The sequence below is a fragment of the Nipponia nippon genome, unplaced genomic scaffold (assembly GCF_047370975.1).
Source record: "Nipponia nippon isolate SJK-2023a ecotype South Korea unplaced genomic scaffold, ASM4737097v1 scaffold_7, whole genome shotgun sequence".
NCBI lineage: Eukaryota > Metazoa > Chordata > Aves > Pelecaniformes > Threskiornithidae > Nipponia > Nipponia nippon.
The window spans coordinates 43,995,796-44,021,147 of record NW_028262391.1 but is presented as its reverse complement, the minus strand read 5'-3'; the positions used below and the strand labels follow the sequence as shown (position 1 = coordinate 44,021,147).

Below are 25,352 nucleotides of genomic sequence, written 5' to 3'. Positions count from 1 at the left end.
ATTAACGTATCAAATTTTTTTAAAAGCCACTCATCTTTGCTGCTGTACATCATAAAAATGTGAAATAATCTAACCAACCAAATCAATGCCATCACCTGTGCTGGACCGTGATGACAAATAGGGGCAAGAGAGTATTTGACTGTGGAACATTATTATTTAAAGTCCTACTTAAGATACATCGAACATTTGCCTACATTTATTAAAACTCATTCAAAAAAAGTGAGTTTTGAGTTAAGCCCCACACTTCTCGGATTTTCTTCTGCACTATTTAGTAAAAAAATTCCTCTTCCATTTGTACCGTACAGTGCCAGAGATATACCTTTGCATTCAGTTTTAACATGCAGACAGGGGGCAGAAAACGGCAGGTGGCCCTGAAGAATGCATCGCAGTCCCACAGAAGGGAGCGGGTACTCAGGCTGGGCTGTAGAAAAGCCCGCTGGCTCATCAGGTTGGGCTCACCAAACAATATCCTGACTTAAGTTTTACGTGGGAGACAGAGACACTGACGCCAGCGCTTTGGTGAGCCCACCCCAGGCTGCCACTGCCCAGCAAGTCAGGCTCAGGAACGTAACACAAACGCTGAACCTTTCCCTTCTGTCTGCCCTGGTGGCCTCGAGACTTAAAACTAACCATAATCAAGATGTTACAAACATTTTCGCCTTCTGGAAGACCCTACACTGTCTTGCTTCTGGGGTCATAATTTTACCTGTGAAAAATACTGTTAAATTTCGTTTTTATATCCAGCGCTGAAAGAGCTTTACAGGAACCCGGTCTCATTCATATGAGGGCTCTAGCTTTTTTGCTTGCAGGTATAAAAATCCTTACAGATAGGACATCTCCAAACTGCTTTAGAAACTTTCTCACTTCTTTCCTTGAACTTTTCAGTAGAGATAAAACAAGTCAACTAATACGAAGTTGCTTTGAAAATCCTGTTTGTGCAAAACAGGCATAGTCTGTGCTGATCCAATATCAGACACTATTTAAAGTACCATTCAGATGTTTGCTAAAACCTAAAACTCTTTATGAAATGATACTAAATAACAAACCAACTTTTGTGTTTCTCTCAGAGCCAATTTCCTTTTATTCAGCTCCCTCATTAGAGTCAGCAACAAATAAGTAGGTATAGCAATAATAAGGCTAAGTTTATCTTGTTTCCTCCACTCCCTTTTCTCACTGTATTACTAAGACTTGGAACAATAACAGGATGCCGGGATGCAGGATGGGAAAAGGCTGACTCCCAGCTGGAAAACCTTGGAGACTGGAGAGCTGAACACTCCCTGTATTGCTTAACAAAAAGAGAAGTGGATTTTTCTATTTGATCTTCATTTTCTGTATGCTGCTTAACATTTTGGGATACTGTTGATTTTAGTTTGCCTGATTTGGGAACAAACCGAAGCTCCACCAACTCTGACTCAGGTAAGAGATAAACAGTATTTGCTGTCCTTCAGCTATGAAGTTCATTGCAAAGGTTTTTTACCTCCACCAAAAATCTCTTCTAATGTCTTAAATAATTTAAGAAATACCTGCAGACAGGCTATGAATTTTATACATATCCACAGAATCCTTTGGGCCTAACGCTGACGGCACTTCAACCAAATCAAGTGCAGACAGCAGCAAAGCTGTTTACAGTTGACATTGGAAGAGGAAAATCTCTGGCTTTCTTGGGCTATACCACAATATTCCCAGATTGTTTAAAAGAAGAGACATTTTATGCTTTTTTATAGTTCTGTTTTGTAATATTTAGATTAGGTTGCCAATGCTCATTCATAACAGAAAACAGACAGAAATGATACTGAAAACAGCACCCTTTAGGAAAGGATTTCACTTGCAGTGTGGACAGGTACAGGCTTAGTACTGTTTTGAGTGAGCAGGTGTATGCTGTCCTATGATTTGATGCAATATATTTTATCAAATTGGGGGCTGACTTGGTATCTGTCTTTAAGGTGCTATGGCTTTACTGTGACCAATAGAGGTGAAAGCCAGCCTGTATACTAGCCAGCTTTGGCATCTCTCTCCTGCTAAGAGATTTGTTTAAGGCTAAGAGAGGAGTTCACATAAACACATCAGCAACTTGGTCTCCTCACTCTAAAGTTTAAAGTGACTTTAGGACCCTAACCCTGGACTACCAGGTAATACAGCCCCTCTTCTAAAAGACCAGCAATTCTTATTTTAGAAGTTTCTTGATGTCAGTGGTCCAAAAAGAACCATTTTTTCTGATGAGGTATTTTATGAGCAGTGGCTTGATACAAAAAGTTGGTTGAAAAGGCTTTTATCTTATCCTAAAGACAGTGTAGCAAGTCCCTGAGCTAACAAGTTTGCTGTACAGCTTGCAGAGACAAAGCATTTATGCATAAGAGATGAACTGATACTGCTTTTTCTGTGAGAACTCTATTCTGCAGTAGTGGGACTGTCAGTGTGCGCAGTACCTTACTGTGCTGGTTGTCACGCTGTAATAAAGATAAAGGAAGGAAAGAACTGCAAGGAAAAAAGATATGGAAGAAGATGAATTTCTGAGAGAAAATCTGTTCCATTCTTAGCTACAGAAAACATTAAAAGTTGGTTGCTACTGCAGTTAACAAAGGTATAGTTAATCAATGTGTTCCTGCCTCCACTGATTATAAATCATTATATCAGCATTTGTAAAAGCATGCAGTATTATAGATGTTCATGTAGAAAAAAATATTAGACAAAAGCAAGGATACTCCAATGATTTACAAAAGCTTCTCATCTTAGGTTAATTTGTGCCTTGTAACAACAACCAATAAACCAGAAACACATCACAGAAATGCTGACTTGCAATTTATCTGCTGTATCTCCAGGAGTTACTTTTTATCCTTAAATAAAGGGTGACCAACAGGAGAAAAGGACACAGGATTAATTTAGCATATGAAAGCCTTAGAATAGTACAGTATACTACAGAGAAGAATGTGAAGTTACAAACAATAAAACAAATGAATCTGAAAGCAAAAGATAAACTCAATTAACAAATCATTCCTGCTTTGTCCACAAACCTGGGCTTTATTTTTCAGAGTGCTACAGCTGCACTGCGTTGCAACAAGAAGTATTTCCCAAAGCTTTACTCTTTAACATAAGATCATAAAACTGTTTCTTAAACATTTTAAAACAAACGCTCACACTGAAATTATGCCACGAAATAGCTACACGTCACTCAGCAGTCTGCAGCTTGCAGAGCGCTAGATGCAGGGGTCAGCGCTAAGGAGGCAGCTTCGGCAGAGAAGGTTCCACCCACGCGGTTACCAGGTTTGTTGCCAGGTTCGCTTCGCATCCTGCCTCTGTTGAGTGAAACAGAACTGAAAACAGGATATAGGTAAAAGTCACTGGGGATGCTTTAGAAGCTCCTCTGATTTACAGCACTTACGGAACAAAGGACTTCACTGTGCATCCGTAAATCAACTACTTCAATTAATATTTCAAATGAAAAATAGAAAAACTTTTTAAAAATTCTTTTTTTTTTTTTGTCAGGGTACATGTCTACAGAACTACAGGCTTAAATCAGGCCAGCTAATACTTTATATTTGCTAAAAAAGCAGAGGTTCACAGAATAGAGGTAACTGATTATTTCCAGCACCTGAGCTTTCTGTGAAGAATCTTCATGGTTATTTTTGTCATGCGTTCATAATTCCGGTTTTTGCTCAGGTTCTAGAAGTTTAATTCAGAGGTTCAAATGTTAGTGCCAAGAAGAAAATAAGACGTTCTCTGTCTCTGTGAGAAATTCGTTGGCCATGAAGATACTTTGGTGTATTTTTTTAAAACAAATGTCTTTCCCTTTTTTGTCCTTGTGGGTTTACAAACCAAAAATCCCTCAAAGTTTAGCCCTGACATGACTGCTTTCCCTTCTACCCTAGAGCACAGCAGACAGTGATTATTTGTGTGAACTGGAGGTTTGCTAGGACAGAGAGATGCCCAGCTCACAATCACTGAGGTAAAACAATTCCCCACACATGCCTTTGAAGAGCTGATCAGAATTTGAACTAGGAGAACAGACCTTAGCAAATCCAGAGTTTGATCCATGATGAGAGTTTGCTTGATCCATCTATGGACTTCAGTTCAGCATCCTGCTCCATTCCAAGGGCCTATGCAGGTATATTTCCACTGCAAACACAGAAAGCAGACACCACTCTGGTGCCACAGTCAAGATCAGGAGCCACCATTTTTGCTGCCAAGAAACTTGCAGGCATCCTGCTCCAGGGCCTGTCCTCGGCCCAAGCACAGAGCCCACTGCAAACCCAGGAATCCTACCAACAGGACTAATGCTGGGAATAATGACGTGCAAAATGAATGCACATCATTCACCAACACGTGTGCCACCTACCTCCTAAATTCTGCAATGAGTCTGATCTTCAAATATAAAAAAAAATAATAAAAAATTGTGAAGAACCTGTTTACAGTGCTTCAGTGCAAGAATACATATTAGCCCTTTCATTCAATAAGAACCTGAGCTTCACTGATCTTGATCTGAATTTCAAATTTGTCAATAAGCATGGAACCAGCTATATTTTGAATGTAACACCTTGCTGCATATTTTAAGTAAGTTCTCTCCGTAACATGCTTCTGAGATGGATGTTATTTGTGCCATGAGTCTGTTTTGTACATATACTGCTCTACCAACCTGTTGGGCAGGCAGTGAGAAGATTTGGGGCCCAGTCCTCCTAGGTACTAGTTAAAGCCCACACGTGTTCAGGGGAACTCGAAGAGTTCAAGAGCTGTGTTTTGCAGGGCTGGGCAAAGACAGAGGAAGGGCAAAGGGGAAACTTATCCATCCATTGCAGGTGTCCACACTGCCTACACTTCAGTTTTGGTACTGTGAGTATATCCAAGTAAAGATTTACAATCAGTAAACCAGAAAGCATCAAGCAGGTGGATGGACAGTCTGATAGACTTTTCTCCAGACAAGTATTTTTGTGTGAGATAGACAGCAAAACTGTCTTACAAAAGATTAGGAGCTGCATGTGAAAGTATCATCCACGAAAGGGTCCAGAACTTACAGTGAAAAATGACTGATATTTTAGAGAAAAGGCAAGCACGGTTACCTGGGACATGCTGCAGAAATTGTACAGGGACCCCTCCAAAAGACCAGTGGAGAGGAAAGAGTATTCTTCTGCCCTAACATTGTCATCTAAAATGCAAGGAGTTACAGAGCACCACCATAGTTAGAGGTAGACCAAAAGCAGAAATGTTTTAAATGCTTCATTTTTCAAAATCCAGAGAGGTCAGTTTTATAGTCCCAGTCTAGTTGTCATCAAAATCCTCCTGTTCCTGTGGGATTTCACCACCACCCTCTGCCAAAACTTTAGGAGAAAAAGCCCCCTGTTTCTATTACACATTCTTTTAAAGAGCCTACTATCAGTCTCCACAAATTAGCAGTAGCCCATCTGGCTTTGCCCCCACTGAAGTCATCCATTTCTCTGCATCCTCCCCTCTCCCCGAGCCCACCAGCAAGCTCTGGAATGGTCCTCCTGACACCTGGCAAAGTTCACAGGGCACAAGGTGGGTTATCTGCAGCACACACAGGCCCTTGTCCTTATTGTGTATGACAGCGTCAAGGGAAATTCCACTTCCACAGTGTCTGGAAGATACAGTTGAATTCCTTCTCCTGCCTTTGTCCACATTTCTAAGCAATGCTTTGGTAGGATCAGTCTTCCTTTTCCCCTTCCTTTTATGATGCTATCGGCTATGAATCTGTGTTCTGGAAATCCTCTAGGAGTGCAAAGTCTACCTTACAACATACTGCTTGAGGAGACTAAAGGCCTAATGCTGCTCTCATGCAAATGATAGGAAATCCTGCCATTGATGGGAATTGTTCCTGTGATAGGTTCAGCTTCATTGGCAGAATCTCCACTGGCACAGAGTTTTAGGTTAGCTTCTCCATTCTTTTTTGTGGGATACTCCCTCCCCCTACCTCCCGTCCTAGACCTGAATTCAGAGGAGATTTGCATTATCTTACCGGCTTTTATTGTCATTGTCTTTCAGATATATATCATCTGTCTGCAAAAGAACCAGTTTACTCATGTTAGGGTTAGGCCAACCAATCAATACTACTAATAAGGTATCAGACTTTTCACCACCTAATCTATGAATCCAAACCGACAATGAAATAGTATATATTGTGTATTTGCTCAGTACTGTTGGTTTAGGTTTTTAAGCTGTCAGTAAAACATAAACAAATATTGCTACACTATGCACATTTTAGTATCATCCAGATTACTAATACACTCAACCTAAAACACCTATCCAGCGCAGAAATTAAAAAGCGAGGGCAGAAAGCAGAGAGACAAAAGGCAGGAATGCTTTCTGCAATGGGTTCATTTTACAAAGACAATAATGTGAACTTGACAGTGACAAAGCTATTGCAGAGCTCTATCATCTGTAGCACCGTTTAACAAACACATTTGCTTTGTACACTTGATTTGCCAGCAGCAGCCTTGGTAAAAGTTGAGGATTAGAATAGAGACTGAATCCTCCAGTAACTGCACTTGGAGATGACTCAAGTTTCAAACAGGAAGAAAGGGGCACGTTTCTCTTTGGAATATATTGCATCATTTTCCTGCTGTGAAATGATGAGCCGTATTACCTGCCTTATATGGATTGATCTTCAGCTTCTTTAAATGAAGAAAGAGGCTTCATTCACACAAGAAAGGGGTTTTCAGTGGGCATGACTGAAACATGAGCTGTGGGAGAAATAAACATTCCACTTACACAGCCACTAACTAAGGAGAAAAAAAAATTCCCACCTCAGCTTAAGAAATATCTCCAGCTGTGTTTCGGATTCAGGCAGCAAACCCGCAAGTGCAGGACTGCTGTGAATAAGAACTTCCCAAGCAGTCAGGTTACTTTAAAGCCGTCAGCTCCTGGGGGGATGCAGGCTGCTGCCCAGTGCTCGCTGCGCTGAGCCCCAGCAGGGCAGCAGCAGCAGCCACCAGCCTAGATCCTGGGCGCTGGCTTGAGAAGACCTGTGAGCAGAAATGTCCCCCAGGTCAGCCAGCTGAAAGCCCACAGCTCTCACTTTTATCACTTTCACAAAAACTTGTTACCACATGTAAACAAAAGCATGGCCTGCCTTGAAACAGGGTCACTCCTGCAGTCCTGTCTTACATGTTCAACTGTCACCTGCTATGGTTGCAATCTGTTTCACGAAGCAAGCTCTCCTTGGGTGCGGGTGCCCTCATGGCCTCTGGACTGGGGTTGTAAAATTCATCAGACTAATGACTTGCTTAAGTCAGTGCATAGATAATGGAGCAAAACACAACACAACACTGTGTTAAATCACAATCACTCCCACATGGAAACAAATCCATATAGAAAAAAAGTCTAGCTGTAAAAAAAGTCACAAAATTTACAACAGCTTTCCCATCTTTTTGAGCTTCTCTATGCCTGAAGCCTGAATTTTCAGGCACTTCAGCTTCCTTTTATCAGCACTGTAAGCTGGAAATTTGTTCCCCTAGTTTTATTTTGATTTGAAAATGAGATTTTCCTGACAAGAGCTAAGCTGTAAGTAAAAATATTGAAAGGCTCATTGTCAATTCATAACAGCAGTAATAATATCATTTGTATCATCTCACAACACATGGATATTATAACAATGGAAATGTTCCAGGAAAAGACTGTAACTATAGGGGTGGGCAGAAAAGGTCTTAAGGTTAATTAAGCCTGGTCTGGAAATCTAGTTGAATAAGGGCAGGAAATAGAGAAGAATGAACTGACATTTGAATTAGACATTTTAAAAAGGGCGAAAAATACAGAATACTAATTACCAAACAAAATATATCCAGACACACCCTGCTTTTTTAGCCTCTTGCCCAGCCAGAAAACAAGAGATTTATGTACATGTACATGCTTTCTTTATCTGCCACAAAATTAAAATACTAATGCATTCGGTTACCCAGTAGAATAACATGGACAAGGGAATTGGAACACACAGTTAAACGTGGTTTCTCTGCTTCAGATTACTGTTAGTGCAATAAATATCAATTACTGTGACCTGTGCATGATGCTTGTGTTCTAGACAGATACTTTTGCTCTTGAGCTTTTGCTGAAGCAAAATGTCAAAAAAATCTTATCTGCTGTAAACACAGCTACATTGTACTTTAAAAAAAATATATATTTATTGCATGCAGTTCCTCAAAGGATGGGGACTTCTCCTTAATCAAAGCTACTCAGTTGGAGCTCTGTGCTAGGAAGCCCCTCTGATATTAAAGCTTTATCTGGAAACAAAGGGGAAGTGGAAAAATCTCTATAATACATTATTCTCATAGTGTACCTTATTTTGTTTCAGCTTGGCCAAACTCTTAAACATTCAGTGACAGCTTCAGCTAATCTCTGTGTACAGCCAGAGCTAACCAGGGGGCAGTATCAGAACAGATCAATTCTGAAATGCGCACACAATTTATTGTAGGAAACAAGGCTTCTGGTTAGAGATGCTTGAGAAACCGTTTTAGTGATCACAAACACCTCCAATATACCTGAACTGTTCCACTTCTGCTCTGGGATGAGGCAAATAATTTTTGGAGGATTCCCTTGTCCCCTTCTCACCCAAAGCCCCGCTCCCCAAAAATCAAACATCGTCTGAGTGTGGGAGGTGCTGGGGATGAGGGAGGCTCAGCACTGAGACACCTTAACCTCTGTCTTTCCTACTGGAGCCACCACAGTTTGGGCTAAGCAAATCGGCTCAAAGCAAGCGAGAAAGAAGCTGGATCTATAGCCGCATAAATATGCCACTGAGACTGACAGAGCCTCAATCATTCTTCAAAGTCAATGAGACCCTTTGCAGGAACGAGTACACCTGCCTGCAAGATCATCCCTGAAACAACTTTTTGGATACAAGGAAGAGAACAAGTTCTTTGCCTGTATGTAACACTAGCACTTCATCACTATTTTCAGCATCTGTCCTTAACAACAATTAATCTGGATGGGAAAGATTTTCTTCTTAGCTTTATGTTTTGGACAAAAATTCATAAGGGAAAATGTTGGCAGTTCCAAACTATGCATGCAGGGTTTATCCCACCCATCTTATTAGCTCACTTCAGAACAGAAGGGCTGTATTTAATGCAAAGTTAACCCCCCAAAATAGCTCAGAATTCAACAGTATTTGGCAACTGTCATCAAAAGATGTGTGGCCAAGAACACATTTTTTATCATTTAATTGTTAGTTTCACCTCTGGAACATCTGCAAAGCAAATAAATCATACTACTCATACGTACTATGAGCTTCCTGGTTTTAAAAAATGGAATGCTCGAAATCAACAGAGCACAGAATCTGTATGACATGATGACGATGAGGTGATAATATTCTGTACCAACACCCAAGCTCTGCTTGTGGGTTTGAGCATACTCACTAAACACCAGAATACTTCTGCTCCTTAGGAGTCATTTAGCCTTCATATACATGCTCCCAAAGCTCAGGAGCATATAGGAGACAAGCTTATGACCTTAAACTCAGTGATGTCTGTGCTGTCAACAACTAAGAGAAAGCCAAAAATCTTCTGTTTAATTGGCTTAATAATTTAATCACAAATGAGCTTCAAAATATTTCAGCGGCTGGGTTTATACTGGGCACTGTGCTTAAGCATTTTACCCCTTGTTATATTTTGTACTAACATATTTGTATGTGAAGTAAAAGGCTTTATGCATGGAAAGACTGGACAATACCACTTGCTTCTTCTTTAAGGCACTCTAATCCATTTTGGAGTCGCTTCAGGGAAAGTTTCTGTAGTAAAGCATTTTATGACTATAGTAGCATGGCCAGAGTAAGAACTCTTAAGCAGCACCAGAACATATATATTTCAGTGCTTCATGTACTGTATCTGTTCAGTTTCAAATTGGTTATCATCAGCTCTCAAGTATCTCTACAGCATCTGTGATGACAAATAACATTATCATGAAAAATGAGTAAAGACATTGATTCTGCACCTGGCATGATACGTGATCTGCATGCTGAGAGGGTGAAATGAGAAAGATTCTTAAAATTCACCTAATGATTCAGTGTGGCTCTGATAAGCCTTCACAAGTATTTCTCTCCTGGGCGAGGTAGAAGGCCAGCAGTTTTACTAAGACTGGTGGATTACTTGCTAGACATACCAGGATGCTCGTATGAAAGGAAAACAGTCATCCGTTAAAACAACAATTAGACTGCGTAACTGATCTGATGAGAACAGGAGAAAGTTGCACTGTCATTTCAAAAACAGAAGCGGTTCAAGAATTATTATCTAGCCCAACAATAATGCTTCCTTAAAGTTCATGAAGAGACCAGCCCGGTAACTAAAACATGTATTTAATTTGCTTCTCAATTATCAGATTTGCAAGTAAGAAACGCAGATAAAAAAACAGGTTACTGTAGATCGATAGAAGAATTATTTAATTAAAGATTAGAATAGGAATCATAGCTTGTGCACATGAAACACAGAAGCAGTCCCTCTTGGTTGGGTAACTTCACTATATAAGATTTTTGACATGTGGCATAAAAAAAACCCCTAGCTTCTCTCCGACCTATGTGGAAGTTGCATACTTTAGTACATACTATACAAGTACATAGAAACACAGTCACATGTTTTATTAGATCATGTATGGGATTCATTTCCACAAACAGAAATATTTCAAATCCCCAGACGTACTTAAAGTAACACTATCCACAAAAGGCTATCAGTCCCTAAAGAACACAGAACAAGTAGGCTCAATCTATCAGCCCATCTCTGCCAAATTTTCCCAGAAAAAGATATTGTTTGAGGTTTTCTTGAATTCTAACAGAAGCCAAATTCAGAGCTGATTCCGAGCTGTACAGGTGTTATGTACAGGTAAATCAAGATCTAAGTCAAATAAATGTGCATTTGTGAACAGGAAATTGAATCTGAACCTACGCCAGCAACACACATTCCATAGTTTTATAACTAATCCATTCTTTATCAGATAGGAGTCATATAGGAATGTAGACAGCAATCTCCAAACTGCAAACATGTTTTTGTAAGTTTTTGGAAAGTACACATTAAGATAAGATTAATTAGAAATTGACAGAAATCAACAGAAATTAAATGTCCTCCTACCTTCGATAGTTTGGGCCTTGGTGCTTGACTGTCCAATAGACTTGCCTCTGAATTCTCTCAGCTAAATCAGCATTTATCAGAGAAGAATTTTTGTGAGCCAAAGCAAGATCACGATTATGTCTTGCACACCCAGCTAACGGGCAGTAAATGTTATGAGCCTGCTGATAAAGTTATCAGGATACCTTTGAAGGTTAGTGCTGTAAGGAACAGTGTTTGAGCTGCAGTAGCACCACCAACAAAATTATTTCCCTGTTTGTCCCGGAGGTCACGACTGTATATAACGGGCCAGATTCAGAGCAATTCAGAGCCAAAATGCACAAGAGCACAAAGCACAATATTTCTGGCCTACTATGGTGGCTGGCTGAATCTGTAGTACTGCACTGTTCATAGATTAAAATAAGCAAAGCCTGCTATGGGCTAGTCTTTCCCCACTCATGCCAACATTTTAATTTTTGTTAATCTACCCAGCTAAAAGATTATCAGGCATATCACCGATGTAAAACAAACCACAGTAAAGTCAGGAGAATTTATTGATGCAAGATCAGATCCTGCACCTGACTCATCCTGCTTCTCTTTCAGATCTGTGATGAGGTGACTTCTAGCAAACAAACTGCAAATCTATATATCCCTTTTCCATAAAAGCTTCTCGGCAAAGAACAAAGGAGATCTTTGTGACCTCTTACAACTTTCTTCCTCACTCATTTCTCTAAAATCATTCTGTTTACAGCAAATGTCTTCTCAGACCATATATTTCTTATTTTCAGTTCACAGCCTTTTCATATGCCCTTCTCTCAGTATTTACTGCAGCACTTTAATCCGGGAGTCAGCAAGTCACTTGCTAAAATGCAAGCAGGGGTGTCAGGAAGCTCTGGGAGGACATTCAGGTAGATGTCATTATTGCTGCTCACCCGTCTTCACTGCACAAACTCTCACTCACTAGCTTGGAGGGTGGCTTGCTTTCTTTAAAAAAAAAAAAAAAAAAAAAAAGCAAAAGCCAAACCAGTGCTTGCCTCCCCCACTATTAGCCAGTTCCATATCTGAGATAACAGAAAGACTGGGAGACCGATTAATTTGGCTGCCTGCTTTCCACCAGGCAATAAATCTTCAACGTATACATAGTAACTATTTATATATCTTTTATAATCAAATTTCTTCATTTCTGAAAGAGGCATCTGTCCTGGCTGAGGACTCCATCCACCCATGAGATGAAGCTGTATTTTGTATCATCCAGGAGAATTTTCTCGTGAGTTGAACAGACAGGCAAAAAAATCATTAATACATTTTCCCCAGACCTACCAGCAACTTGGAGCTGAAATCACAAAGAACTTTCAGATTAGAATTATTCTCTTTTTCTCTGGGAAAAACATGAGGAGCCAAAACCAGAGCCAAAATCAGAAGTCCTGAATTATCTCCTCAGCTATATTGATACACAGTGCTGCACCATCAACACCAAGAACTGAGCAGCACCAAATGCACACAAGAGTGCTCTCACAATACTGAGTGATGTGTGCTTTTTTTTTAAAGCAGCAAGTTTAGTTAAGATATTGCTGAAGTGGCTATTCATTCAAAGGTACTATCACAAGGATAAAATGTCATTTTATAATCAGTTTTCAGGCAGGCATCTGCACTCCAGATTGTTTAGTCATCAAAGTGGCTATTTATTCAAAGGTACTATCATGCGTATAAAAAGTCATTTTATAATCAGTTTTCAGGTAGGCATTTGCACTCCAGACTGTTTAGTCGTCAGTGGAAGCCACTTCTCAGATGTATAAAATCGACATAAGGACAATCAAAAATGTAATACCAGGTAGTCAGGCACTAGGCCCATTTAAATCAGCTCAATAATCTGGAAACAAAAAGCAGCACGGTGTTCTCAGGAAAGGCCTACTTTAAAATGAATCATTGTACACTGGTGAGGACATGTGACAAGACAGCTTTAATAAGAAATAAGAGAAACACCGAGTAACCACCCAAAACAAATTATATCTGAAAACACAACAAAAAAATGATTGCTCCAAGCCGAATGTTGCACAATTTACTTAGACAGTTTTTTTAAGTGATGTTACTAAAGTTTGCAGACCTACCCTAGTTCCCGTTCTCACTGTACTCACTATGTGCCCTCAACTCTTCTCACATTGTAAGCTCAAGGGAGCGAAGGAGGATCACAGTTTTGCAACTTAGATGCCAAGCAGAAACTGGAGTGAAGGTAACAACTATACCTATGTGATTACTTTGCTGCCGTGTTTCTCTGGGTTTGTCAGAAGCTCATTAGAGCAACGTTATCTAATTATGACATGAAGAAACTGGGAGAACAAAATCTGAGACCTGTTACTCCTGACCCTGGTCCACTGTCAGGAGATGGCAAACACATTTAAGTCCTCTGTGCTTCAAATGTACCTTTTGAAAGGGATATTGCTTTTTATCATTTCACAGAGAAAGGAGGAGGCTTTATCAATTCATGCTTGCACAGCCACTTAAAGTTCCTGAAAGGCAGCGTTAAGTATTGCTAGGACTATTTTCTTTTAATAATGTTTTGCCTACTTACCAAAACTACAAGCATTGCAAAGAGAAAGACGATTTATCCCCCTCCTGTGTTTGGTGCGTTACCTTTCTATTTCTTAACGCTCACTGCATTCACACACTTACCTTTGGTCTTAAACATCATACAGATGAGAAATTAATGTTAAAAATGGATTCTGGATTGCAGGGTTGTTGAGGGTCATTTTGTTACTTGACATTGGGTCAGATTCTGCTCTCTTTATATCTATCATGGCTTCACTGAACATAGTAATTTTGGAGGTGTTTAGCTGTTGTATCAAAGTAAATTTTTTGCATCTGAAAAAAATTTTGAAGTGTTGTCTACCTGTATTGTAGGGTTTAATCCACTGCAAATTCAACTGAATTTTTTGCACAGAGCTACTTAGGAATACTGGGGAGGGTACAGCAGACAGGAGGGGGAAAGATAGTCAGAAAATACTTACTAAACTAAACCAAAGCTATCTAAAGTCAACCTTCCTGAAAAAACTTTTGTGAAGAATGTTTTCTTAGTTTTCTTTCTCTTGTAGCCCAGCCAGCACATCCCCACGGGCACGCACCCATCCCAGCACCCTGCTCCCCAGGACACCGCAGGGCCAGGGCCCGCACCCACACCCGCAGCAAGGGCAGGTTAAGCTGGGCAAATGCCCTCTTCAGGCTCCATATTTCTCCCAATTGATTCAATACAGTATTTCAGATATTTAGTATTTCTTACATTTACATGGCTGCAGGCTTGACAGCTGAGGTTTGATTAACAACCAGAAACACCAAAATTTCCAGTACGGGGGAATGGAATAGATTATGTCCTATAGTATTGATTTATTAGTCATTTTGTTAATATTTTCTGCTTTGATGAAACTCTCATTTTTGCATGGGATTTTTAATTTTCATTTACATTGTTCAGATTCCAACCAAGATATTGTAAGCAAAAATAATCATTAACTTTCCAGCTCATTCATCAATAATAATTTTGTTTCCAGCTTTTCTGACAATCAGGTATGCAAATCATCTGAACACTATGGACAGAAGCCTTTTAAAATGTGTTTCTTTTCTGGTGTATGATAACCACTTCAAGCAATTTTCTCTCTTAAGATGTTCCTTATCACTATTTCTAGCACTATTTCTGATTTGTAGATGCTGAAAAACAAAAATTCTCAAAGACTAGCAGAAGATTTTAATCCGATCAACCAGAAAAACACATCGTTTCAGCTACAACTGTCTCGTTTACCAGAGTCTCCATGCAGAAACCTGGTTTAACTTCTATTAAACATGCAAGCACAGAACAAATTTCTTTGCTAACTAAGCAAACCTTGCATAAGCATTAATACACATTTTCAGAGTGAGAAGTAAACCAGATAAGAGGCAAATACCAGAAAAAAAAAAAAAACACAAATGTTCATAAGAATATTTCATCAAATGTGTTTTCATTACATGGAGACCTTATTTATATTAGCTGTTCATCAACCTTACAGTTGATTACTTACCAAAACAACTTGTAAAATGCAAACTTTTAATCAGTACAGTATTGTCTGTATCTCCACCTGACATTTTTTTAATAATTACTCCCAATCTGCGAGAAGAAACTACACCATATGAGTCATGTGTCCCATAAATCAGTTTGAATACCAGAATTTCTCAGTTAACTGTCTATAGTACCCTGCAGACCAAGAGTTATTTGCTAAAATAATTCAACACATAAAATGAATAACGTTGGTGGAAAAACCCATCATTTGCTGAAAGAAAATTTAAGAGCAAAGAAAGAAACTTAGTTATTTGAATAAACCATTCCCCTGCTAACTTCAAGGAACATTTATGATCCCTGCTTAAATTGAAAAAAGTTTGAATTATTGGTCTAATCAGTTAGAAACAGAGGGGTAACTGGAAACTGTAGATGAAGGTAGACCAGCGATTGGACTTCATGGCAGCATACCAGGGAGAGCCACACATGGGACAGACTGGTCACAGCCCATGCTCTGCTGTCTCCTTCTCCAGAAGCACGTGGCCACGGGGGTCATTACTTGAAAGGGTGCATCTTATTTCCTCTTCTCAGTCCTGACTGCCACAGCAGACCTGAAAAGAAACAAAAAGCCAATCCCTACATGTCACCCACCTGTCATCTCTCAGAAACTTTCTTGCTTCTGACTCCATGGGAATGCATTCCCCTGCTCAGGCATGGGAATCTCTCTCTTCTGCTACTACCTCTGGGATTTCAAATGAGGTCTGCTGGAAAGGAAAACTATCATGGCCAGAAAAAGAGAGAGCATTTAGTACAGCTTGTCAAGACTGAACATCCATGGAACGTGGCCTTCACACCAGGACAGTGCCCTTATCCAGTTACTGCTCAGCAGGGTCCTGCTTCTGAAGTGTTTGTATGTGCTGCCAAAGAAGGGCATTCTTAAATATTGTGATGAATTCAGCTATGGATTCAACAGCAAATGGACTTCCAGCTGCTGAATGGAAAACTTGCATGGTATCATAGAGGAAGTCTTCTCAGAGTCGGACTGTCCTGTGGAGCAATGCACATCAAATGTCCCTAGTAAAGACAGCATGCAAAGTGCCCGAGCGTGCGGTGTTACTTCTACGAAAGTGAGAAATTTTGAAAGATGCCAAAGACAAAGCAGAAGTCGTTTTTTGCAAGAGGCTCTTCTGTCTCAGTCTGTGTTTGACCTACAGTGCATACCAGAGGGCAGACCAAACTCCACCAAATTGCTCACAAAGGAACCATTAACTTACCAAGGAGGCTGGACAAGTATTAACAAGGAATTCATTAATGAGGAATTAAAGGAAGTGAAGCCACCTTAAAATCTAAGAACACAAAGATGGATCTGCCTAGTGAAAGGGGTAGCTTAAGTTTCAGCTGAAATGTGCATATATTCAAAAAGATTCAGTCTAGTGCTTTCTGTACTAATGGCCAAGCTTTCAAACAAGGCCTGAACTGTGAAACACACACAGACCACCTACTTCAAAGGAGAGTTTACATTTGCTGCATGGATCCTCAGGAAGAATCAGGATATTATCACAGCCCCAGAGCTCCTATACAGATAACCATGCACTCGTTACGAATTCGAGCCTTCAATTTCCGATAAGCAGTGCCCCTGTATGAGGATACCAAAGGTCCCGGAGTTGCTGGTACTAGTAATCACTCTCAGCAACAGCGAGAGAAGTACCCTGAGGAGTCTGACAGAGGGCATGGCAGGCTCTGACCTGAGCATTAATAAACAGAGAGGCAAATACTAGGAAAATATTACTGGGAAGACACAAAATTTCTCTTTACAAAGTAGATTTACACTTAGACCAGTATGCTTTAGTGGAGATTTGACTATTTAAGTTAAAAATACTTTCTGCAAGGATGTTTGTAAATGGCAACTGAAGTGGGCAGTATTGTCCTCAGTTTTCCCAACTAACCTCTTCACTACAGCAGTAGAGGAGATCTCCACTGTACCAGAGCAACAAGGGAAAATGACGTTTTAAACACTACAGTCTGTTTTTTCCAAAACTACAGCCTGTACTAGTTGATGTTAACCAACTGGTCTCCTTTGGTTATCATGTTTTGTAATTTTATGAATAAAAGACAGACTTACGCGATCACAACAGAATCATATCAATGCCTTCCAGTTTCCAGTTGTACAACGCTCACATACACGAATAAAACAAAGCAAAACAACTAAATCTTCCTCATTTTTCTAAAAATATTCAGAGCCAAAGTAAGTGCATAGAATACAAAAAACTAGCTAAATCAAAAAGTTTTCTATGAATCCATAAAACTGTATGAAACACAGCTTAGCTATTAAAAAGCAACTTCTAAGCCACCATATTTGGTCATTTCCTGCACAATCACAAAGAAGAAGGACTGTTCCTCAGCTTATGTACAACGGTGTAGGAGAGAGACAAGGACGGGAAAGCAAAATTTTATCATAAATAAAATCTTTTTACTGACAATGATGCCGCACCATGGGATAACATTGATTGCCTAGTTACCAACAAGTAATTCTGGAAACGTCTCAGGACCTTCCTGCTGAAAATATTAATTTAATCTCACATCTAGCCACCTGTGTGATGTCAACTTCTCTATCACAATTAACGGTTTTATTTTTCACGTGCATGCTGACAGCTCCTAAAATCTAATGGAAAGTCATTTATGTGTAATTTAAAGTCTGATTATTTGAGTGTTAAAGTTACCTGACAGTCCTTTATATTGGGAAGGGGAAATTTAGTAAGAAATTGAATCAGCTTTGCTACATTAAAATAACTTCTCAATCTGATATGAAAGTCAGGACTAAAGTTTGCTAATATTAACATATGATGCAAAAATATGGTTTCACCTGAGAATAATTTCACAAATTATCATCTTGTAGATGGTAAAACCTGAGAATAGGGTATAAAGGAACTTTATATGTGTCTTCAAATGTTTCAAAAGACAAGGAATTGAATCAATAAATGAGCTCTCTGAGCAAGATAATTTGCTACGTTGTACTTGGAATTGATTGAAAATTTCACATGAATCATTTTTTCCACCAAAAAAACAGATTTTATTCCAAATCAATATTTTCCATATGAAGATATTGACTACAGCGTATTTTGTGTCAGGGCAAGTCAAAACACTGCATTTGGGTTTGTCAAGCTGAAACATTTCATTTCAAGTTGAGTTAACATAAACTTTGAACTGGCTCAGCCTTGGTGCTGCTTCCCATGGCCACCCTCCCCATGAGCTATGCTCTGCAGCTGGACTACGCTTCTGTAATGCAGAACGGGTCATCTTTGCTACTGAATCTTCTCCTCAGATTAACTGTTGTAGCTCAAGTGGATGCTGGCTTTTATGCTAGCTTTCAAAACTTGCACATTTTTTATTTCATTAAAATATTTTTGGTGGTTTTTACAGTTGTCATCTAGTTAAAACTGTTTCATGGAAGAAAGAAGCCTGATATTTCAAATTTTGATGTTAAGGCAGATGGAAAGAAATACAGAAAGTAATCAAACTTTCCTAGAGAAGAAAAGCCCATTTGCACTTCTATGTGTGCTCTCTCCGATTAATCTGATTCTGTTGTTATTTATATAGTTTTCACCTTTTGTATTACTTTGTAGGCTACAGAAGAAGATGAACCACCTCGTTCTACTTTTCTCATTGTTCTTGGCTATAGCATTTGCTGACAAAGAAAGTCAGAAAACAAGCCAAAACTTTTCTTCAAACAATGCCAGTCATAAACGACTGAAGAGAGACTGGATATGGAACCAAATGCATATTAAAGAAGAGATTGATACACCATTACCACACCATGTTGGCAAGGTAAATAGCAGTCTGCTAGCAATGTATAATTAGAAATGCAGACAGCAAATGAGTATCTTGAAAAGTATTACTGGTTTGCAGTTTAGGCAGAATAGAAGAGAAAAAAAGGAAATAGAAATGGGACTTAATACCAACATACTAACGTGTTAAAATCTTAAGAATGTGGACACAGAGTAAATCAAGAATAATGTCAAAGGGATTCTAATTCTTTTGAAGAATACAAATAAATTTTAGAGAATGGCAAGTATGGAGCATCCGCAGTGCAGAAACAATTGCATTGCATGCAGGTGCAGAGTTAGGAAGGAAGTCTGGTGGCTGACGTATGTCAATATTTTTCTGGTAGCTCACAATTCTTTCAAAATCCTAGGAGATCAGCTAATAAAAACATATGCATTAAAAAACAGACAGTTTACATCTCTCAGCTTGGATACAAAACAAAAGTGCTATGTTTAGGAATACTGTTACACCATCGAAAAATTTGTTTCACAAAGTGAAAGAAAATAATTTTTAAAAATAATAACGAGCATTGACCTGCTTGCAAACTCATTTTCTTCAGGGCAGCGCTCATAAAATCCTATGATTAACTGCATATCACCCAGACAAAGTTCTTCCAATCTAGTCTTTCAAATTGAACTACTTTGACACTTTTCAGATAAATGCAGTTGTACGTTTTCCTCCCGTGTACAACAATCAGCATCTGTCAAGGCTGTCTCGGCAAAGTGAAACAGACCTTTCCGGATCAGCGCTGCTCGCTGGCAGAAAGCACGAGAGAGAGAGAGAGAGAAAAGAGGCCATAGGGTACTCTCAGCTAACACAGGGTATCTCTGTTTCATTTCAGACCAATTCAGTAGCAGATTGAGGAGAACGCTTCTATTCCTGGAGCTGTCCTAAATAAGAGTAATTCACTTTGTACTGTGCTCTGTGGTCTTTCAACAGTGGAATGCTTCTGATTACTTTTGCAATGGCTGTGTTCAGTGCATTGCACTTGCAGGATTGAACACTTGATAAACCTTTTAAAAAAGGCCACAGCAGCAGCGTGGCAGAACTGAGTGACAGCTGCAGGAATATGCTGATACATTTTGATTTTATCTTTCATGACCTTGGATGCTTTCCTTTGTATGTTCATCCTCAGTTTTAGAAAAGGCCATCTTGGAAGTCTATACCTTTTGCACTGAATAAGTAAATAAAAATTGAGAAAAAAGGCACAGACTATACTATCTTTGAGATCAGGATGAGGTTATTTCTCGTGTTACATCTCCGGAGTTGTAAACAGTTCTTCAGCAGCCCCAGCAGCCAGAACCATGATTAAGTATATGGAACGAGTGAAGAAAATTTTAATGACACATTTCAAAACAGAAAACAGAAATGAAAGAATGTTCAACAGTAAATGACAACTATAAGATAAATCAAATCCTGAATACCAAACAGCTGCAATTTATGACAACATCAGTAACAAAAGACTAGAAATTCTTGGTCAAACCCCGCAATTACTGATAAATAGCTTGCTGAAATAAGAATCCGATATAGTGCATGGAAAATTGTGGTTTAGACCTTCTATCAGTGTCCTCAGATGGGTGAAGGTATAGAAAGGGAAGAAGCATCAGATTATCTGCAGATTAAATAATGTTCAAAACCATTTGGGATTGGATTATATTATATTTTAAAACAGATTAATGTTCCTTCCTTTTACCCCATCCCTTTTTCGTTGCATATAATCTTAAATTTTAAAATCTATGGGGTGGAAATTTAATCCTACTGTCATAGCATGAGGCTAAAGACTGACTATAAAAAAACTGAATGTGACTAAACATAAGAAAGCTGTCAGCTATGGCAGAATTCTGCTCCATGCTAAGAAATAGAGACTAACGTTGAATAATGTCAGTAGCTGTGAACATAGATTTGATTCTGTAATTCTGTGAAATCTAAGCAAAATCTCTGCTAAGTTCAGAAGGTTAATTGCAAACAAGAGTAGCTCAAACTGAACGTGGTGGCATGTGTTATTTCAGACATAATGAGGTTAATGATTTGTATGTGTTAACTGCATGAGCAATTTATATCTTTAGGAAATATGAGATATTATCTAAAAAAAATGCTTCTTGATATATAAGCAAGTTTCAGTCTGGATGCAAGTTTCATCCTATAACCCTGCATGGCTGTATCTGCTGTGGTGCTGTTTGTTCAGTAATACTCCAGCTGACATCAAAAGTCTTGATGGCTATTCTGGTTTCAAACTGAGTCTGAAGAAGTCCTGATTGTGTTTATCTTCTGGTAGAAACTGTGTTGCATCTGGATGCCAAAGTCCCCTTTTATTTCTTTGAATTATACTTTCCTTCTAGATCACATCAAGTGTAAGGAACAACAACGCGAAGTATATTATTGAAGGTGAATATGCCAACACCATTTTTAAAGTGGAAGAAACCAGTGGTGATGTGTATGCATTTGAGAGGCTAGATCGAGAAAAGAAAGCAGAGTATGAGCTGACAGCTCTCATTATTGACAGAAGAAACAACCAGTCACTGGAACCCCCATCTAAATTCATTATCAAGGTTTATGATATTAATGACAATGTCCCCGTGTTTGAACAAAAAGTATTCAATGGATCTGTCCCAGAAATGTCACCAGTAGGTACGTTCTTCCATCACTCATTTCCCTTTATGTCTCTAGCTAAAAAGCAGAATTTATAGTAAATATGCTGTTTGAAAATCCTTTTCTAGGAACCTCAGTCACCAAAGTGACAGCTTTCGATGCTGATGACCCAACAGTTACAGGTCATGCCACAGTTACCTACCAAGTCATTAAAGGAGACGAATACTTCACAGTTGATGACTCTGGTAGGTCAGATACGCAAACATGCTTACATTTTGTCCTTACCTTACACTTTGAAGAAAACACAGTTTTAAGCCTTTTTCATTCTGGACAAGGGGGATAATAGTTCAAAAATACAATTTTCACCATAATTTAGAAATATTTTTCATTCAAACACACAATGCCACTGTCTGCATCTGGAAATGAACTAATAAAGTCAGGATATCAGGTGCCATGAACTAAATGAGAAGATAAAAGGTCATTTTTTCCCCACTGGTGAAGAGACTGACGAGGAGCTAATATAAGTTCATGTTTTCAGTTTAGCATAGATACCATTCCTTTGACCAAACGGGAAAAGGGAATACATAAATTCTGAAGCAACATTCAATAACCAATAACTCAATCCTTTGCTTTCCTAAACTTCCTGGTTTAAATTTTGCCCAGTTTTAAAAATAATGTCAGTATCTCTTGTAACCATACTAGTCTTCTGGAGCAAATAACTCAGATAAAGAGGTGCTCAGACAAACTCTCTGGATGCTGTAGTGACCACGTTTAGACATTGTTAGACTGCTTCTAAGCAGCAAAGATCAGTTTAAAGGAATGTATTGTACAAAATCTCCCAAATATTCCTTCACGTAGAAAGATTCCTAACATTTCTAGCCTTAGAAAAATACTGCTGTAAAAATGCTACCTAAAGCTGAATGTGTGGCATAAGACAAAAATTTGCTGTCAAAAGTAAGAGTTGTTGGACATGCTGCAAAATCTAATCATATTCAGTGTTATTTTTTCAAAGGTGTGATTTCTACAACAAGGGCTGATTTAGACAGAGAGAGTCAATCAACATATGAAATTATTGTTAAAGCAAAAGATGCTCCAGGGTCTTCTGGGGATTCAAGCACAGCTACAGTCATTATCACTTTAACCGACATCAATGACAACTTCCCAGTATTCAAACACCGTAAGTATAATGCAAGCATCCAAGCGTTGCAAGCACTGTATCACTTGGAAACCAAAGGCTGACACAACTATAACGAATTTATGTCAGAGTTCATCACAATTCAACTTTTCTTAAAAGTGGACAAAAGAATCTTACATATTCAGAAGGTCTTCTGTATTTCAGCCCTAGCCACATTTCCTGGGTGATGTACACCTGGAAGAGAAAATAAAAATTAGTATTAATTTCAATGCTTCATACAAGATCTTGACAATTTTGAGAATTAATTATACTTTTATAAAAAATACATCAAAGTGCTGTCTGTAGAGGTATATAATGCTGAATTCTCAATGAAATATTTTTCTGTACGTCTAGAAACTAAGACCAATTTTTAACGAAGTTCTAACTTGCATGTACACAGTCTTTATGTCTTTTTTGTGTTGTGTTTTTTTTTTTTTTAACAGCTTCATTTCACTTTAAAGTTCCTGAAAACATTTCAGTAGGAGGAGAAGTTGGCAGAGTCAAAGTAGAAGATATTGATGAACCACAACATAGAAATACGAAATACAGTTTTGTGAGAGGAGATTACAGGGACACCTTTGAAATTGTAGCAAATCCATTCACAAATGAAGGAATTATTAGGCCAAAGAAGGTACTTTTCCCAGTAACAAAGATGATTATTTTGTTTTTCCATGTGTAACAAGTGTTTGATTCAGTTTGGGACTAGCAGCAGGAAAAAATGGAAATGCGTGGAAGTCAGCATGAAATACGTTCATCCTGAAAACCCTGTTCTGTGAGCTCTGTAAGTAGAAGAGCTGGTGATTTACTAGTCCATTTCAACTGCCAGTCCCGGGAAAATCTAGAATTACTGCAGAGTGCAATGGCGACTATGTCAGATACTCAGGTTACGCACTTCAGGCTCCTCTCAAACTTCAGATACTTGGATTAAGAGTTGAACCAACTGACCAAGTCAAAGAATCTTTCCCTTCTGCAGCCCAAGTGAAACCAAAGTAGAAAATGTGAACAAGTCCACCTGACTGCTCTTCTAAAAGTGCTCTTTACAGTTTGGCACTTGCTCCCTTACTTTCCTCAGGGTGTTTTCAGAGCTTCCCCACTAATTCCTTATAACTCTTTAAGAGGGCCCAGACTCTCCAAGGCCTTTATTATGGTTTGCTCTTTGTTTTTTAATTCTCAGACATACTTGATTTGTACCAAGGGACATTCCTCCATTATGCATAGCACTGCCAAGCCAAGAGTTCATTGATTTCATTGACTTACAGTAAAAAAAAAAAAAAAAAAAAGAGGAGGGAGGACTATAAATCACCTCCTGTAATCCTGACATTGACAGGAACATGTTTTTCACTTCCAAATGTCTCTCTAACTGTTAAGACTAGAAATGTTATTAAGAAGAAAAGAAAACTTTAAGGAAAAAAGAGTACCAATTATTCCAAGACCAGCAGTAAAATCTTCAGCTGTGGTCACACTAGGTGTAAGCAGCTTTCCTTCACCAAATGCAGTCCTTCCCCTGGCCTTTCCAGGACCTGAGGAATGCATTGCTTGCAACTTCTGCCCCAAGGAGGAGGAGCAATAAGAGACCTTACACATACACCCAGGTGATCTGGAATCAGCTCATCTTTTAACACTCAGTGGGCAAAGTTCACCGCGCTGTTTTGTCCATGGGGTCTTTTGGCCCTGCACAGGTCATAATTTTAAATATGCAGCCATGTGAGATAAAATTTCAACTGCTAGATAAGCACTATAACTTCCATTTGCAATGTCTACTCAAAGAGAAAAACAAGAGTCAACACAATTAACTACCCTGTGTTTCACGGTGCTTTTATAATCACAGGCGACAGTGCAAAGGGACCCAAACTTTGAAATGAGCGATAGCTTGGGCATTTCTTACCGCCCTAGCTCCCGGCCTTCCTTCCATTGTGTGATTCCTTTTACAATCTCAGTCAATGGCAAAAACAAGGAAGAGGACGTCATTTATCACTAAATGCCCCAGCTATCAGTCAGTGTAGCTATGAAGTCTGCCTTGAATGACTTCAGAACAGAAAGCCTAGCCAAGAGGAGAATCTGGTCCCCAACCTTTGAGAAAAAGGAGCTAAACAAGTTCTGGTAGCTACAGAATTATAAGAAGAAAATTATTTAAACCAAGAAATACTTGCTGAACTTTGAATACTGGATGAATGTGTTCCAAACCAGACGCTGCTCAAACCACTCTATGAAAGAGAAGTTCAGTTCAGAAATGCTCTCCAAGAGTCTAGCTAAGATGCATTTTGGTAATATATCCAAACATGAATTAGAGCACAAAGCTTAAATTTGCATAGATAGCTAATGCAAAGTTTACTTACTCCAAAGGAAGAATATCTGTGTTTGTCTTTTTTCTAGCCCCTGGACTTCGAAAAAGTAGCAGAATACAGGTTTGACATTGAAGCAACAGATCCCACAGTTGATCTTCGCTATTTTAAATCCGGTGGCTCTAGAAGCATTTCAACAGTCACCATTGAAGTCACTGATGTTGATGAGCCTCCTGTCTTCACCAAACTACCATATGAATTTAAAGTAAGGGAAAATGATCCAGAAATAAGAACACTTGGTTCAGTTTGGGCACACGACCCTGACGCAGCTAAACGGAAAATCAGGTAACACAACACCAGCTTTAGTAATTCTATTTTAAAGTGAAGAATTCGTTAATGATTCCAAGAATTTGACAAAGAACTGAGACTTTGGCCCT

The 25,352-nt window shown here is 38.9% G+C and overlaps 1 protein-coding gene and 1 long non-coding RNA gene across 3 annotated transcripts in view; one reads left to right on the top strand and one right to left on the bottom strand.

The window, feature by feature from the left end:
• The first annotated feature begins 1,213 nt into the window (after nt 1-1,213).
• The window catches only part of CDH5 (cadherin 5), a 31,048-nt gene continuing 6,909 nt past the window's right edge, over nt 1,214-25,352 (top strand). The window contains exons 1-8 of one of the 2 annotated variants that reach the window (XM_087739164.1): nt 1,214-1,416; nt 13,197-13,260; nt 18,672-18,873; nt 21,210-21,498; nt 21,588-21,704; nt 22,472-22,636; nt 23,077-23,264; nt 25,007-25,260. In XM_087739164.1, coding sequence (XP_087595290.1) covers nt 18,685-18,873; nt 21,210-21,498; nt 21,588-21,704; nt 22,472-22,636; nt 23,077-23,264; nt 25,007-25,260 — 1,202 coding nt within the window. In that variant the 5' untranslated portion in view covers nt 1,214-1,416; nt 13,197-13,260; nt 18,672-18,684. The remainder of the gene's footprint in view (nt 1,417-13,196; nt 13,261-18,671; nt 18,874-21,209; nt 21,499-21,587; nt 21,705-22,471; nt 22,637-23,076; nt 23,265-25,006; nt 25,261-25,352) is intronic. The other variant, XM_087739163.1, reaches the window with a different exon arrangement.
• LOC148051047 (uncharacterized) lies at nt 13,267-25,108 on the bottom strand. The gene is made up of 3 exons (XR_015700416.1): nt 24,970-25,108; nt 22,772-22,828; nt 13,267-15,659 (listed from the first exon to the last, which is right to left on the bottom strand). It is a non-coding gene; the product is annotated as an uncharacterized LOC148051047 (long non-coding RNA).